Below are 17,958 nucleotides of genomic sequence, written 5' to 3' on the forward strand. Positions count from 1 at the left end.
TGTTTACTCCTTCGCTAATAACGCGCTGGTAAAGTGCAGCTCCGGCCTGTTATGCTGCCATTTGATTTGCACAGACATAAATGCGCAGTTAGCTGCTGTGGCCCGCAGGCTGTTTTTCCTCCGCGCCCCCGCCCACTCGCCTGCCTCGCAGACCGGCTCGTAGTCTACAGACACCGGCCGGTAAACTGTTGGATACGCCCCCTCCCTCTTCCACCCACTCTGTTTGGAAAAAAAAGTGATTGGCGTGGTGAATCCGACCAATCGGCGGCCGCCTCACCGTGGACGCGTGCCAAAGTGCAATGTTTATGTACCCGGCGGACCAATGGCAGCGAAGCACAGGGGGCGTGGCATTCTTTTGGAGAAAAGAGGCAAAACAATCTTTCATCCTCCTGACCGGGCGGCTTTTTGGATATCCTGAGCAGTGGCGGCGGCGGCGGCAGTGGGAAAGTACACATGTAGACTAGAAAAGAGGGCTTTAAACAGACGCGCAGAAAATCCTGATAAATGTATCTAACGCCAGCAATTTGCACTAAAATCTTCAAGCAGCTGGTTTTCTTCGTTTAGTCCCCTTCGCCCTGCCCGAGTATGGATTCCAGATACATTTTGGAGAAGCCGTTGACCGGGCCGAGGGTCGGTGCCGCGGACTTTAGCTGCCGGTCAGGCCGCACCGTGCTCCACACGGCGGAAAAGAGCGGTCCCGTCCCATACAAACACGCAATGGACGGCGGTGCCGCGGCGGCGAGAAGCGACAAGGTCTCTCCAAAAAGGAACGGCGTGTCTCCGGGGGTTCGGATATTACAAGACGTGGAAAAAGTAAGTGTGTCTTGTTACACGTGCGCGCCGCCTCGCGCCGCTCGTTTGCCGGTAAAGTCAAACGAGCCCAGCCAGCGCGTCGCCTGCACCGTCAACCGGGCGTTGCGCTGCACGGAGGGTTTGGCAGTTCCCACCGCCCGTACACGCCGTTATCACGTTATCACCGGTAAATACGCCACAGTGATGCTAGCAGGAAACTCCAGCTACTGCGCATGATACTCTGTGGTGCACTGGGCGCTGCTTTTACACTTTTAATCCCTTTTTTATAAGACGTCACTAAGTCCACTAACTTCCATCGGCGCGTGCTCCTTGCTAATTACGTCGTATCCAGACCGTGTTAAATGGCGGCTCATTCTGTGTGCAAAGTTTACGGGGGCGGGCCTTCAAACTACCAGCCCGAACCCCTCCCCCCGCTCTCTGGGCGGAGCTACAGCGAAGGCTTCCTGGCCACACCGCGTCCCGGCGCCTCGTGCACTTCGAGTCTACATGGTCTTATGCTGTTTTTTCTAAATGCGGAAGTTTTTATTGTGCAGCCTACTTTAACCTGCGTTGCATGTTTATCTTTTGCCTTTTCAGGATTCAGTGACGCATGTGTGTTACTCATTACAGGATCAGTCATTAAATACTGTCACATGGTTATAAATTAACTCAGCAAAATCAAATATGGACAAATGGGCAATTTAAACACACACTCTTTCTATGTAATAGACGAAATTTCATTCAGGTTTGTTTAATTTAATATAGGTTTGACATTAAGCACAATACTACGCTTTAATGTAGGATTTGTAAATGCATACAGTACTTCTATTGTATACATTTTTGTAATGTATAAGCAAATGCTGATGAATACAAAAAGGCAGATATTTGCAGCACAAGTTTTTATTTTTGGGATGATGTAGTTATCGTTTTAATGACGTTAATAAAGAGTATGAAAGTTTTACACACAGTTGTTTAGTTGCAGAAGTTGATCTAAATCACCTTTGCGGAATTTGTAATAACTGCCCGCTGTTGAAGTACTGTTATTTTTTTACCCTAAACACTTTAGAAATGTGTATAAAAAGCAACAACAACAATGGTAAGATATCATCTTATCTTATTTTCCCTGGCGATTCGTGAAGGTTTTTAGGTAGAACAGTACACTTAGCTCTCAGTTAGTAAGAAAGAAGTCTTAAATTTAATGTCAAGTTCTGTATATAGAGTGACGTAAATGTGCTTTTTGTCATCTTACAGAATGGCCTGGGAGACCACAGAGACACTGGTTACACTGGTATCCTGAAGAGGGCTAGTCCCACTCACTGCCCTGGCATAAACAGGCAGTTGCCATGTGGCTTCATGCATTTGGACATCAGGAACCCAGGGAAACAGGCAGATCTGGTCAACAGCTTCAGGGCAACACAAGGGCTGAATGCACCACTGACAGAAAAACAACCCCTCCCCTCCACCCATATCCCTGTCCCCAGAAACAGGTATGGAAAGACTGAAATTGTGGTTTTTGACTGTTGCACATTGTCTAAGCAGGTGTTTGACCTGTGTTAACCTTTGGCTTCGGATTTGTGTGTAATGAAAGCGTAAGACTATGGACCACGCTGTTGACTATGAAACCCATTTTTGTGTGCACATCTTCTAATTTGACACAGCAGTTGAGGTGATTGAAGCAATCGACATACATAACAGTCATGCTCGACGCCAAACATGTAATCTTCAGCAGCATTTTGAGTAGAGTGGAATTCACCCTGTGGCTACAAATGCAGAGTGGTTTGGGCATGAATGGAGGTGGGGTGTGCTGGTCAACTGACCACATGTTTGGTGTTCCATCCGGAATAGTTATGAAATATGCCTTAAGAGAGTCAGTTTTGGAGCCAGGATTGCCCAATCACTTGTCTTAAGGAGAGACGGAGAGAAAAAGGAAGGCGATATTTACAGCTGCGTTGAGGTTGCATTGGATAAGTCAATTAGCTACAAGTATGTATTTTATGGGCAGTATGGTGTGGTGGTGGTTTGCACTGTTGCCTCACAGGTAGATGAAACGTGAGTTAATTGTTTACTCTGAATTGCCCATAGGTGAAAATTTAAGCATTATTGGTCTTCTATTCGTGAGTTCTGTGATTTGGAAATAAATGTGTAAGTTTCTGTGTACACTTTGTAATGCATGTAATGCTTTGCTGTGATTAAGTGTGGTGTTTTTAAAATTTCATCATTTTATTGATGCTAGGGCTTCACATCTTTTTCACAAGCTCATTTGTGTTTTGGCTCTTCTTTTGTAGTCCTTGGGCAAACATGCATGCACATACAGAGCAGGCAGAAAGTGCATCCAGGAACAGGCTCATTGCGCTGATAAGTGGTTATGTAACAGGGAAGAGGACTGGGAGAGGCTGCAGGCGGTGCCTAAGCACTATTTCCACAGCTTTGGGGATTGCCTGACTGTCAGACTTACACAACATGTGTACAAACTGAGTGGGTCTTTGTTTAATGCATATTGGGAATTATTTCAGAGCTTCAATGTGTGGTAATTTTCAAAAATTTGCACGAATCGGTTTTAAATTAAACTAGTGGAATAGTAGGGATAGTAGGCCCGCTGTATATCTGGTTAGAACATACTCATCGCACAAACTCTGTGAAGCTGGTCATGAGGAATTGTCTTGGAAAGTATTCAGGACTCAATGTGGATTTAATGCCCAGTGTTGCTGCAGTTGCTTCTTTTGCGTTAACATTTATATTAATAGTTGTATTGTACTCAAATAGCTGTTCTCATCCCTGGAACCAGATTTAAACCTTTTCTACACTGTTTACCAGCACCTCGGCATAAACGCTTTGACATGACACTACACAGATGCCGAAAGAGGTTGTGTAATATTATATAACTTGATGGTCTGATTAGCCATGCTTCTGTCATCTTCTGGTGACCTTTCAGATCGCTTTGCTGTCTTTAACTTGGATTAAATTGGATTTTGTTGTGCAGAGGCTCTTCTTTCTGACCATGAAACAGTCAGTCTTTTTAGCCTTTAGTGAAGCGAGTGTTCATTCTTTAAGGTAAACCTTTCTGATTCCAGCTCTGTCTTATTCAGATGTATGTACGCATGGTAATCGTCACTAAGTTTGAAAAGGCACTCTAGTTGTTGCATAAACAGTATTTTGTTTTAAACAAATAGACGTACGCAGTTATACAATACACTTTCAGACTGAAGTGAGGCACCTGTTCTTCTCCAAGTAATGGTCACAGTGGCAAGGTTGGGTTTGACATCCCAGTGTGTGTACACAGCAGTGAATGAGGGTGTGACCTATCCTGCTCAATGCCCAGATTTAGATAGAGTCAACAAAACCATTTATTTTTCATTTGCTCCCCATCAGTTTAGATAATCCCACCATTGTGCTGCAGGATTAAATCTGTTTAAAGAGATTTTACAGATGAAGTTGCTCCCCACTTCTACACGCTTTACAACAACTGTATCAGTTGCATAATGTTTCTCACATACATCAGTTAGTGCATTCACATCCTGTCTTGTCAGTTTGCAAAGACTGCAAACTAGGTCATGTCTTATTGACATGACAGGACACATACTGGAATATGAAAGAGCAAGAACTATTACAGTCATTCTTTCATGTGCATATTATTCATCTAAACACATAACCTGCCCAGCATATTTAAACACTGTCACCTTCTTCTCTGTGTGTGTGCGTGTGCGTGTGCGTGCGTGCGTGTGCGTGCGTGCGTGTGTGTGTGTGTGTGTGTGTGTGTGTGTGTGTGTATCCCTGTCTTTCTCTTGTTCTGTCTGTCTTTAATTTGTCCACTCTTCCTGTCAATACTCATTAGTCTGAGATCCAGTGAACTGATAACAAAACAAAGAGCCGTTTGAATGAAGAGAATAGAGGCCTGATGAAAAGAAGGTGGGAGTATTGTTTTGATGGGAAAAGCTGAAAGCTTTCTTTTCCTTATCTGTCCTTGGGCAGGTACACTGTCACCACAGTAGAGAAACATGAATAGAAAAAAACTGACTCGGCATAAACACGACATTGGAGGAAGCGGTCGTGGTTGGGGGCATTTGGCTTGTTTTTGACACAGTTACTTCCCTGCCTGCAGCCGATAGTTTGAGGCTGGGCAGGCGTGCTGGAGCAGAGTCCTCCACCTTTCCACCCCTCCTACCACTGCACCACCTATGCCTTCTTCTCTCCAGGGACAGCCACTTGTTGAAGTCGGCGTCAGAGTAAGCGCTACCTGCCCCCATCCTGCCTGGGATGTCTGGTACACGTTCAGATCGCTGACATGGCCCTTGAGCAGAGCGGTGCACTCACTGCAGGCAGCTGTTCTCTCGTTCCTGTGGTTGTTTGTCTTCAGCTAGATGAGTGCAGGACATAGACCACCAGTCTTGAGGGCTGTCCTATTGATTTCTCTACATGCACTTGGCTCTGCATGTTCAAGTGTCTGTACACAGGCCTGAAAAGTACAAGTAAATAAATAACTAAATACTTACTTACATACTAAGTATTGCACCTATTTTTATGTAGGAGCTGATAAGTGATCTTGCCTGCAGCTCTCAGCCTTCGGCTGTTCTGTCTCCTGACCTTTATTTACTAGTTAGCAGTTAACTGGAGCGTTGTCTCATTAGCTTTTATATAATTTTATGACTTTGCACCACACAAATGGAGGGAACAGCTCAGCCTGACGCTTGCTGACAAGAGGACATTTATTTGTGTGATGCAGCATTTTATTATTTATAGCTGCTTTTCTTGTTTGCAGACTGCAGGAGCTTAGGCTCTTGACACATGCCAAGGTGAAAGGTTGCCCTTAGTCAATGGAGTCATGCGGGGGGAGGGGCCGGCTCGTGTCAAACCAGGACACGGGCCGGCATCTGGCATGTCAGCTCGTTCAGCCCTGTATCTGGGTTACGTGTTGCACACACAATTTATGACAGAGTGAAAAGGGGAGTTCATCACCCTGCACTCTAGTGTTATCTCTGACTGATAGGTGTATAGAGAAGAGAAAAAAAAGGTTTTCACTATTTTGCTCTGCTCTGCTTTTGCTCTGAATCATTCGTTCTTTAGCACCAATGAGGCCTCTAGAAGAAACTCTGGATAAGAGGTGCGAGTGAATGAGAGTCTGACAAACTTGGTTTCATACTTTCGTGAGTGAATGTAGCTCAGTTTCAGGTCTGTTCTTGCGCTCAGGTTGGGATGAGGTTTGGTTTGACTCACAGGGGCTAAGAAATGTGTTGTGTGAATGAGTGTCCTCACAAAGATAGAAGCCAGAATGAGTCAGTGTCATAAGAGCAGAGGATTTAAGGAATGTTTTCAGCAGCAACTGTTCGGTTGCGACAGCTTTGTTACATAGAACAAGTTAGAAGTGTTTCCATCATATTGTACTTCACATTAACATACACGTTCCATTATTCATGAGCCTTTATACCTCACGCTGTGCATATTGGTGGAACACTCTACAGCTGTCTCTTGTTGCTGAGCTCTGGCACTGCTGCTGCAAAATGCTTTTGGGCTTGCTCACCCACACTAATAGACACTTACATAAGGCCTTCAGTTCTGCCTCAGTAGCATTAGGAGATGCCACAGTTAACTATCTCTTCTCCTTGTTATCCGGTCTTTGCACCACCCGCTCTTCATACTAGCAGCAGCTGCGCTGTGGCCTTTCCCTTTGTTCGCCGGCCTCTCCCATATTTCCCACCTTCTTCTTCATATTCCTCCTACAATTCTTTCTTGATCTCTCATAGAGATAGTACCATTCCCTTCAGATCGTTGCTGTTCTTGGTGAGTTATTGACTTATAAAAAGGCTTCAGATTATGTTACAGTAAAGTCAGTTTACAGTAATAGTGGTGCTTTGTCAGTAGACATTTTTTATTTATATAGCGTACTTAAAAAAAGGAAACAAAAACTTAAACCACTGATTACGTTTGACCAGATAATCTTGTTCATGTGCATACATTATATGTTCTGACCAAAAGGATGTAACCGTGGTCAATAAGAACCAGAACCACCAACCCACCGAGGGCTGTATTCACTGTGCCTGTATGCAGTGTCAACAACTCCTGATGAGTCCACAGAGACCTGGATCAGGTCGTCACTCTTGGACAGTCTGCGGTGGAACTTGGTGGCGTGGCATACACTGGCAAACCATGTCCCATAGGTGCCTATTAGGATTTAGGCGAGGACATGTCAGTCAGACAGTGCCATGCCACCTGTTCCTACTTGCACAAGGCAGCAGTTACCAGTTCTGTAGTTGGGCTGTAGCCCTTTGCAGGCTCTGTCAAGCTCTATCAGTGTAACAGCCGCTCTCCTGGCATCGTCTACTGTACCTGCTCGTCAGACTCAGACAAACTGGCGACTGTACAACTGTATGTGCCATCTTGGAATAACTGGACTACCTGTGCAACCTGCTTTAGCTTCTAATACTGCCTCATGTTGCCAACAGTGACAAGAACAATGACAATCTCAAACCTTGACTTGCCACCACATGCCAAAACCTGGCACAAAATCCATCCTATTCAAGCCACTTACTTTTGGCGTTCCATTGCACTTGTTGGCAGTTTTAGCTGCACCTAAGCAGGTGAAATGATCCACAACTGCTTGCGTTTAACTAAGTGGACAGGATGATGAAAATAATTTGTTAGATTCTGTCAGATATCAGCTTTGCTGTTTCTTTTTTAAAACTCATAGATGCACATCTTCAGCATGTTTGTGATACTGTTTAATTAGCAGTGGGCACTGACCATATCCATTCATAATGTAGTAAATGATGCATGTTCAGTATTTTACTCACTGTTAATCAAGTTCAAAGTTTAATTTTTCTGTGTCACAGAAGTTGATTAGCTAATGAAATTAGCAATAATGCAAATTTTGCCTGTTTTATTACATCTCACTTTCAAAGATTCACCAGAACAGTACAAGAAAGTTTTCTCATTGAATTCTGTCAAAGACTTTCCATGGTGGCTTTAAAAGTAACTTTTCTAAAGTAACTGCTTGCAGAATTTGCTGCAAGCTCCTAGTTTCAGGCATTTCAGTCACTGCACCTATAAATATCCTCTCTCTCTCTCTCTCTCACACACACACACACACACACACACACACACACACACACACACACACACACACACACACACACACACACACACACACACACACACACACACACAGTGTCTTGCGCAAGTCTAAGATAAGTCATCCAAGTCTGCTGATGACAAGCAATGAAATTCAGTCCAGGCAAACAGAGGGAAGTCTGAGAAACCCCTAACATTTAGTTTTAAAGCCACTGCATTTCTGTGGTACATTTTGACATGTTTTAGTTTTGTGTCAATGTAATCTTTGTAACCTTTAATATTAACAGTCTGAGTGTCCCTTTCCCCTGCCCCTTATTTGCTCCCTCTTAATTCCGTAACCTGTGAAACATCACAGCTTCCTTCACCTTCATCTCCAGGCTTGTAATTAAAGAATTATCGGCAGCCGTGTCCTTTAGATTCTTATTGGAAGACACTTGCACTGATCTTCTAGCATCCACATTGATTTTCTGTTGACATTGTAAGTAATGTGGGCATTGCCTTTTCAAAATGCCAGAGTCTACAATGGACTGTGTATTAAAAAGCTAAAGTCCTGCACAGATTGCTGTTAATAATTTATTTCTATAAGATTCAGCATGAATAAGCTATTTAAGGTAGCAAGCCACACCCAGGCTGCTACAACCAGCAGGCCAAGTTCCTTATAAGCTTTAAGAAACCCCCTGTCTTTTAGTATGTTTTTAGTGTGTGTGTCTGTGTGTGACAGAAGTGTATCGCCACACAGACCACTGCGTACTTTAAATTACACCTGACCTGCTACATATGATGATCATGAGACCTTTAGTTGAATGATCCTGGGACAGGAAGGTGGATTATGTTAAAACCATCTTTCTTCATGTTCAAAGGGTTTGTATGTTGCATGGGGCCTGTGGTCCCAACCCTTTAGCTATACTGTAAATGTTCAAAAAATAAAGATCCCAACATTTGTAGTTTAAGAAGAATAAAGGCTTGTGCGAGTAAAATTTGCGTCCCTCAAGATTTCATTTTTAATTTGATTTGAGTGAGGTCTGCATAAGTAGTAAGTAGTCTGACTATTGTATGCTAGGAATTTCAATGTGTTTAAATTACTTTTTTGCTTTTGAATCTTTTTTAAATAGTAGCAGACACATACCCAAGGCCTTCTGTGACCACTGCCAAGATAACGTGGACATTGGGGAGAGGTAGAAAGCATTCATGCTTACAGCACCAACATGGCACTGGACAAAGCAGTGAGTGCGTAACGCTGTTAAGCCAGAGCAGAGTCCTGATCACCTAAACAGGTCCAGGGCCATGGGAATATTCAGAGACCCATCATCCTGTAATTCCTCCTATCAGCCGCATTTCCACCTACACATTTACACAAAGACGCAAATATTCACAAATTCTTCGTCTTTTTTATATTTTCAAACTTCAGAGGTGAAGTCCCTTAGAACCACTTTGCATGAGGTTTGTCTTGTTGGTGTTTTATGCATAGACACAAGGCTGGTTCGACATCTCTTCTGCAAGAGCTCCAGTCTTTTCTCGCCCCTGTCTGAACTGCCCCAATCCGGTTTGGACCAAGAATCAACACCATGGTCACAGTATATATACTAACTTGTGTTTACAGTGTGTTTTGTTCACCATAATTACACCATGTGGAAAACTGCGATGTCAGGAGTGACACAGAGACAAACATAGACAGAGAAAGAGAGAGGAAAAGAGGAGCACAGCGAACCTGAAGCCTGTTACCAGCAAATTTAAAATTTGTGACAGTGTGTCATCTCTTTCGAATTATTACAAGCAAAGTTGCATCACCGTATTAGAACCCAGTCTTTATTTGCAAAATCCATTTACTGCCCATTTCATAGACTTATCGAGACATAACTTACCAGACACAACCATTAACGTGGCTTTACCAGAACCATACATTTATTAATATGACATCCTCTGCCTTTTTCTGTTTGTGTTTGTATGAGTTGAAGAGGCAGCAGAAACAGTTCAACACAAAAACACGGCATGGTTTCCCTGGGCCAAGTCTACCAGCTTTGTTTGGCAGGCTCTAGTATAAACTAACACCCTGTTTAAGAGTCTGGATTTTTAATATCCTCTCTGAATTCTCATGGAGGATCCGTTCTCTGTATCCTCGTGTCTGTCTGTAAGTAGATGTTTTATCATCATCATCTCTCTGGTGGTTCCATGATGTGGTCTTATTGCCTCCATTCGTCTTATTAACTATCCCACTGCACACATTGCAGGCTTTTCAGAGAGGCCATTTCTACTCACTTGTTCATGCACAATGTTGAAACAGTGATTACATGGACAAAGGTGAATGGCAATTGTTGACAGATTATCAGAACATTCACAAGACCTAAATATTATATATGTATATATGCACACACACACACACACGTACACATACAGAGAGAGAGAGAGAGAGACAGCTATATAGTTTGTTTTAATAGTTACATTATTATCACTGTTAGTTTACTCTATGTTTTTGTATTTATTGAGTTGCAGATATTATTGACAAATTTGTTTGAAGCGTTTGAAGGGTGCACTCTTTTTGATTTATTTTTTTTTCACATGATTTCATCACTATTTATTTCTGTGTCCAATACCAGAGTTGCACACTGGTGTCTTTGAAGAGTCACAGACACTCTTGCAAAAAAACAAATGTAAACAAAACACGCTTTCTTGGGTTTGCAGTTCCTCCTGGCAGAGCATGTCTGGCTGGGAGGAGCCAGAGGTTTCAGCCGCACAGGCCTCTCCACACTCCCTCAGAAGTCCTAAGCCCCGCTTTCATTAACTGCTCTTTTCTGCTTCAAGCAGTCTTTCCTCTGAGTTCCCCCTCTCTCGCTTTCTCTCTCTCTAGAAAAAGATTGTGATCAGTTTATTTTTCTGGCTGGAGTCTCTGTCTTTCTGATGCTACCCTGCAGATATTTGAATTCATGGGCGTGAGTAGAGCAGAGAGGGTTTGGAACAGCGTTGGTTTGCTTTTGCAAAAACACAGGAAACCAAGTGAGGGCCTGCGCTGGCTTGTAATGGCACAAGGGCACATTTCGAGACATAAAGAATAAGGAACAAAATAAGAGGATGAGTCCCGCAGAAAGAGAACTGACCGTTTGTTCACAGCCCTTTTAATCTGTTATAAGTTGCAAGACATGTTTCCTTCTGTTTCCTGTGGTCCATGTCTTCTCTTCTGCTCTGACCTGCTGAATTATATATTAAAGTGTTTTGTGGCATCCGCTCTGTCTTTACTGTACTTCTTTATCTTTTCTTTTTAAAGGTGGAAATGGGATTTTTTGATAACATATGCAATTAACTTGTCTTTCTTTACTAATTCCGCCACAAATCAGCAGCTGAACTTCTCATAAAGCTCTGGAGCCAAGGCCACTACTCAGGAGATACCACCCCCTATATTCCTCTTAGCAACAATATTGTTATCGAAGGGGACCGACAGCCGTTGCAGGAGACGTTGCTATGACTACAGCACAAGATAATCTTATTGTGCAGCTGTAAGTGACAGCGGGGTAATAAAGTAGTTGGTGGTCAGTTCGCCCAGACATATTAGAGATTTTCCTTTAAGCCAAACTAAGCAGCGAATGCGTAGTGTATCTGCCAATTAAAAATTTCGATAAAGTGCATTAATTTAATTTGTAAAATTTAGCTTTTTCCTCATAAGTAGATGCAGACATGGCACAGGGGGTGTTGCACGATCTACTGAGTCATCAGTCAGTTAATTACTTTTGTTGGATCAACATTTCCCTGCTGTCAAACTGACATTACTCAATATGCGCTAACCCTTTTTTGTGGATATCTGACCTGTGAATTTTTGCTGCCAAGTTGGATCTGCTGTCACCATCCTTTCTGTGTGGTTTATAACTTATAGAGCAGACATGGGGAGTTAAACACCACAGGGAATCATGCCTTTTGCTCTGTGTCCATCACGTATTATTTTGCCAGAACAAAGCTGTTGTTGTGCTTGTCCCTAAGGCTACAGATTGCATTTGAGGATCAAGAGAGAGAAAGAGAGGGCTTTTGTCCCTGGACTGAATAGCCATTACATTCACAGCCCACATTAAAGAGACACGGCTACTGGCTAAGAGCCTCGCCCTCTCCACAGGGTCCAAACCCTGTTGGGTGACATATGTATAGACTGCACAATAGTGGGTAACTTATGAAAAACACAGTGATGCTTACCTGAGTTATACATCAATACATTTATACTTTATTTACATTAGATTACAAAAAATGGGTGAAATGCAAAACAGGAGAAAGAGAAAATGGGAGCAACCAAGACAGAGGCATGGGATCGTATCTGTAAACATGGTGGGTGTAAGCTTGTGCAGGGTCAGTAGGGGAGGCTGTTTATTGCCAGTCATGACCATCTGCCTGCAAAGTGAACAAGGAAGTGTAGCAGAGAGAGTGAGATGTTACATAATACATTGCATTTGAGGCAGGATGATGGGGGATGGCCTAATTGCCTAAGTGGGTGTTCTATTAATACTAGGTATGGATGGTTCAGCTGCAAAGTGGGCAAACATTCACCAACATTGAGTTCTGATAGCATCAATATGCAAAATATACTATTTTAACTGCATTGTGCTGCTTTAATGGATACCTGAACTGAAAAGTTAAATATTTGCATATACTGTACAATAATGCATACTGGCTAGTCCCATGTCCTTATAGAGGTTGAGGCCAGCTAAAAGGCAAAAATAAGATAAGAGGTGCACGAGAGCATGTGACTGAAAAGTCTATGGTTAACAATTGTTGTGTGGGTTTGTGGTTCCTGTCTCTTTTTGTCAGCCTGCCTCATATTCTCTCCCTGAGTGTGTCTGAGTGGATGAGTAATGTGAACAAATGTTTGAGAGATGAGTTAATGAAAAGCTTTGCCTAAGCAACAGCCTGTCCCATCATACAACATATTACTTCTATTTGTATTTTACATGTGTGTTTGCATTTGTTTATTTTGTTTATGTACAAGAGAGAAGCTGAAAAATAGCAAAAAGCAAAACGTCACAAATGTGAACGTGTAACATATAAACGACTCAGTGGTGTTTGAAAGATGTTTTTCTGTATTTGCCAGTTAATTAGTCAAACACAAGTCCTCATGCCAAGCCATGGCACGCACGCACACGCACATGCAAAAAAGATTGTCAAAAGTAATTCTGTGTTTGCATCAGATTTTCTTACATGTCTAGACATGAAGCTATAGAACAATAGAAACACTCGGTGTAGGATAGGTTCTCCTGACCACCTTTGTAGCCCCAGATTGGCTGCTCAACCAACCCCCCAAAGCAATTCTGCTTATGTCTACCGCATCAACTCTGCTCCACTTTGATTCTTCCTGATATCGAGCGGATAAGGTGTGTGGTCAGCCAACTCAAAACAATGAAGCCCACTGATACTGCCAAGCCTTTTCCAGTCAGCCTCCCCCTCTTCTCCTGACCTTCTAAAACTAGCTGGTTTCTTCCAAGCTGTCTGAGTAACACACCGTTTTTGTTCCCTGGTAAAACAAGATGGCCCTCTAATGTGTTACCCAGGTCTTAGAGTGATAATCCACCACAGATTTGTCCATTGACAGGCAAACAATGACCCACTGTAGCTCTGTAACTGACAGTGTAAGCAGGTGTGTTAGTTATATCCATCATACACATGCAGAACGATTATTTCAAATTGCAGAACAGACCCTGAAACGGTCAATACGCCACTGATTGGTTTATAGCTCTCTCTGTGTGTGCTTTGTGACAGTTGGCCTGTATATCACAATGTGCTCTAAGCCAGGGGGTGTCTGCCAGGCTGGTAAGTAGAGGAGAGGTGCTGTGTTAAATATAGTGGGACAGCCCTGTCATCTCCCCAACAACAGCAGAGAGCAGGGTGGGGCCGGCGTAGCGGGAACCAGACCAGCCACAAGGTAGCATCATATCACCGTCAGCAGCATCAAACCAAGCCCAAATGTCCCGTTGGGGCCAATTTTCCAACTGTGTTGGAACTGACGTGGAATAGTTTATTCTATGTGATGATGCACTTTAGATCAGTAAGGTCTACAAAGTTTATGCTCTAATTATGTATATTACAGATGCACATGCTTGGATAAACGTTACTTTCCCCTTTTCTAAACTCAGAGCTTGTCGTCGCTACTTGTCTTGGCTCAAATTGGTTGACTCCCTCCCTCCCTCGCTCCCTCCCTCCCTCGTTGTATGTGCCTGGGCTTGGCTTGTTGACTTAAGCTGGCCCATGTGTTGCGCTGCTGCCAGAGGGGAGGGTTCTTGGCGCAGTCAAGGCCAATACATGTCGAGAGAGGAAGGAGGTAAGAGGGTGGGTGTGAGAGCGTAAGTGTATGGTTTTGTTTGTGCATGTATTTAAGTGTGCCAGCTGCCCCAACCAGAGGCATCCACAAACACTTGTAACACACGTGTGCACGCACACATGCGCATACAGTACGTATGCACCTTAACTCTTAACAGTCCTTCGTGGTTGTAGGGAAAAAGTTATTTGCATTGCACACTGATGGTACACTTCTTAAAATACAACGGTGAGTAACCAAACCTAGAATTCCTGCTCTTGCTTTGACAAGACGGAGTATGTGATGTTTTACACAGTGGGACTGATTTACTGAAGTTTTGCATCTACGTAAAACACATGTAAATGGTGCAAGCTGAAATTTCAGGGAGTACACAATTTCTTACCTGCAGTTTGGGAGTTTGGAGTTTTTATGTGCCACATGTTTATCTGCACATGTGGGGGAGCACTGTTGTGTTTATCTTGTCATCACTGAAATTTCTGTATGCAGTAAATATATCATGGTTGGGCTGAAAGGATCTAGTTAACATCCACTGGTCTGTCAAAAGCCAAAACCTGACACCCCAGCCCACCCCCAGCCCTTCCCCACCAACCCTGTATACATACATTCACCGCACACACAGGCCATCTTTGTTGACAGCGGTTTCAGCTTCCCAGTCACCTCTATCTGTGCTCTAAAAAAGGCGTCCCCAGTGTAAACCTGTTCAAAAATTAAACCTGTCGTAAGAAGATTTGGGCAGATTTCCTGATGTCAGTGCAGTCACTCCTCTCGGTCCATGTTTAATGTTTCCACAGTAACTTCACAGACAGAAGATCAATGAAGAGGCTGCGTCATTTGCATTTGGCTTGATGTGTTCTTGCGTGTAGGCATTGGACTGCGATGCCATTAGCTGGGTTTACGACAGCTGAATGTGGCAGCCATCTGCTTCTAACTGTAAATATTAATATCAAAGTAAGGCTGATAACAACAGGGGATTAGCCTCGCCACTGCCAGCCTGAGTAAGAGTCAGTCAGCGATTGGCCCCGTGACAGACGGGGTCCCAAACATGCCATTAGTGTTGTTTATCGCTTAACACATGCACACTTACGAACACTAGCACCAGATGTAATGAAGCTGCGGTGGAGTGTCATGGTTCTGCCGGGAACCAGAAAAAGGAAAAAGCTCAATGTCAGGAAATCGGGAAGGGGGGCGGGGGGTCATTAATGGGGGCTGCTGTGTGCTGGTATCTGGTTTAATGTTTGTGTGTGTGTGAGAGGGAGAACAGGGGATATCAAAGGCTAAATTAGCTCTGAAATCAGCTAATAGGCCAGCTGTCCTTCCAGCTTTTGTTTGGTTTTTAATCTGTCTCTGAAAACCGAAACACAAAGCAGAGTTGTCAGCACTGTGTCTACTAGCTACATGTATAAAAAAGTCTTACTAATAGCAGAGTGGACAGGACTCAGGATACGGTGTTTTGAAATACAATTTCCTTTAAGTCAGAGCCAGAAATCAAAGGTCTGCTGCTGCTTGACCGTATTTACTACAAACAAACAGGACCCTGCAAATCTTTGTAATCTGCACGCTAACCTGCAAAAGCTTCTGCCCAGGCAGCGGTGTGGCAACCGTTCCGTGCATACTCTGTGATGGCATTTGATAATTGTAAACAACAGTTTCTCCAACTACCCACATTGTAGTCAAAGCTCACAAACATACCCACACACACAAACATCCGAAGCCCATGCTTTCAGATGTTTAAGAGTACAACTGCTAGCATATTTTGTGGGAACATCACTCTGGAGGGTGCAAAATATTTCCTTGTATCTGATGCATTCCTCTGCAATTTGTTTGCTCCACATCCAACACATTCTGATCAGCGTGGGAGCCGAGATACCGTCTCAAGTTTTCCGGTGTCCATAAAATGCTTTTAAATCTATTCACTTCTAAGACCAAGTCTGAGTGTGTGTGTGTGCAGATACACGTATGCTTGCTGATTTACTGCATACTTCTGTGCATGTTTGTGGACTCAGGAGTGAGGTTTCCACGATATGTGTGTGTGTGTGTGTGTGTGTGTGTGTGTGTGTGTGTGTGTGTGTGTGTGTGTGTGTGTGTGTGTGTGTGTGTGTGTGTGTGTGTGTGTGTGTGTGTGTGTGTGTGTGTGTGTGTGTGTGTGTGTGTGTGCACTGAGACTCAGTGGATCTCTGCCAGGGCTTAGGGCTTGGCTGAGAGAGAACGCTTCAAACCAGTTTACTCTGGTTGTGTAGTGAAGTCTGGGGGCGGGACGAGGACCTCTTAAAGCTGCAGACCAGCCCTGCTTTTGCCTCCGTCTATGCAGCAGCGTATGTGCTTCGTGTCAGTACCTCTGTGCTAGTGTGTGTCTCCAAGTGTCAACATTTTACGACTGCTGGATTTGTGCATTAACTACAGAATTTAATAGATGGATACTGAGCTTAGTACACGGGCTTTAATAAAAACATGCTGGATTTTACATGAGAATTGAAATCGAGTGCACTCCAGTGTGTATGTGTGTCTGTGTGGGTGTTCTTGGCTCTTGAACAATTTTCCCTGTATTTTGCTTTCAAGGACGGCAACAACAGAGGTGAGGAGTGCAAAATAGATTAGACTGAGAGAAGTGTGGTGAGGCAGAGACTGCTTCATTGCAGGGTGACACATTATGTGCTGTTTGGTCACATTTTTATTAGAACACCGGATGCCAAAGCTCACTTTGGATGTGAATGTGCTTGTGAGTGCGTTCTGTGCGTGTTTTGTACAGTGCCAGTTCATGTCGGCAGTATAAATAAGGCTCGAGACGAGAGTGGACTGCTCAGCATGAGGTAGAGTGAACAGGAAGGGAGGAACGAGCATCACTCTCCCGCTCTCTTAAGCAAGGTTGCACAAGCTGTGCAGAAACACCACAAACCCCTTTCAGTCTAGCGCCTTCCATTACATCCTCGTGTACACAGATGCAAATACTCAAACGCACACAAACAGCACGTTGCCCAATATTCAGCTTATATTATGTCAGGAGTCCATGTGCTCCAGCTACTTATTGTGTTGGATTTCTTTTATCCATCATCCGAATGTTTTCTAAAATTGCTCCTAATATTTCGGGGGCCAATAGAGATTCAGATTTTTCTCCAGGGACATACTTGATGAGGCTTTTTTAAAAAATAAGTTTCCATTGCTTTAAATAGTCGACCATTAGTTTTACAGGAAATGACTGAAGTTTCTTGGTTTCTGCTGCGTTCGAGGTGAATCGGGGACAAGTGCACCCGGCAGAATGTACATCAGAATCCTTTGTGCGTGGTGGATGAGCAGTTTGTTTGTGTGTTTTGCAGGAACCCCTCAGGACATGCTGATAAGGAGGTGATGGCTGCTACTGTGCTGACCTCACTGTCCACGTCCCCGTTGGTGCTCTACCCTTCTTCTGCACCCACAGGTGAAATCACCGCCTCGTGAGCTCAGTTCACCCTCACGCTCTGACGCCGAGTCGTCACCTGCTCTGCAATTCACAACACAGGACTATTAGTGCTACACAGTTATCCTTTGCATGTGTGCTTGTTTACCCAAGCTCAGCATTTATTGCCGACTGTTGAGCCTTGACCATATCGCCACAGCTCATTCTGCCGTTTCCAGTATTGCTGTGTTTGCTATCAGACGGTCAAAGTCCTGTTAGCTTTTTGGCATTTGTTTTTTACCCTAGCATTAAAGCAACACTAGTTTTGCTCTAGGTATCACTTCCTGTTATTATCCTAGGAGGCCTAATAAATACAGCAAAACACAGCACGGTGTCACTCACTATATCTTGTCAGAGGATGCTGTGGGTTTGGGGGAGCTAAGCTTGATAA

The 17,958-nt window shown here is 43.7% G+C and overlaps 1 protein-coding gene across 2 annotated transcripts in view; it reads left to right on the top strand.

The window, feature by feature from the left end:
* The first annotated feature begins 305 nt into the window (after positions 1 to 305).
* slc2a4rg (SLC2A4 regulator) overlaps positions 306 to 17,958 on the top strand; it is a 28,714-nt gene continuing 11,061 nt past the window's right edge. Inside the window, exons 1-3 of one of the 2 annotated variants that reach the window (XM_029156303.3) lie at positions 306 to 813; positions 2,044 to 2,279; positions 17,449 to 17,549. In XM_029156303.3, coding sequence (XP_029012136.1) covers positions 586 to 813; positions 2,044 to 2,279; positions 17,449 to 17,549 — 565 coding nt within the window. In that variant the 5' untranslated portion in view covers positions 306 to 585. The remainder of the gene's footprint in view (positions 814 to 2,043; positions 2,280 to 17,448; positions 17,550 to 17,958) is intronic. The other variant, XM_029156302.3, reaches the window with a different exon arrangement.

Source organism: Betta splendens, chromosome 7 (genome assembly GCF_900634795.4).
Source record: "Betta splendens chromosome 7, fBetSpl5.4, whole genome shotgun sequence".
Taxonomy (NCBI): domain Eukaryota; kingdom Metazoa; phylum Chordata; class Actinopteri; order Anabantiformes; family Osphronemidae; genus Betta; species Betta splendens.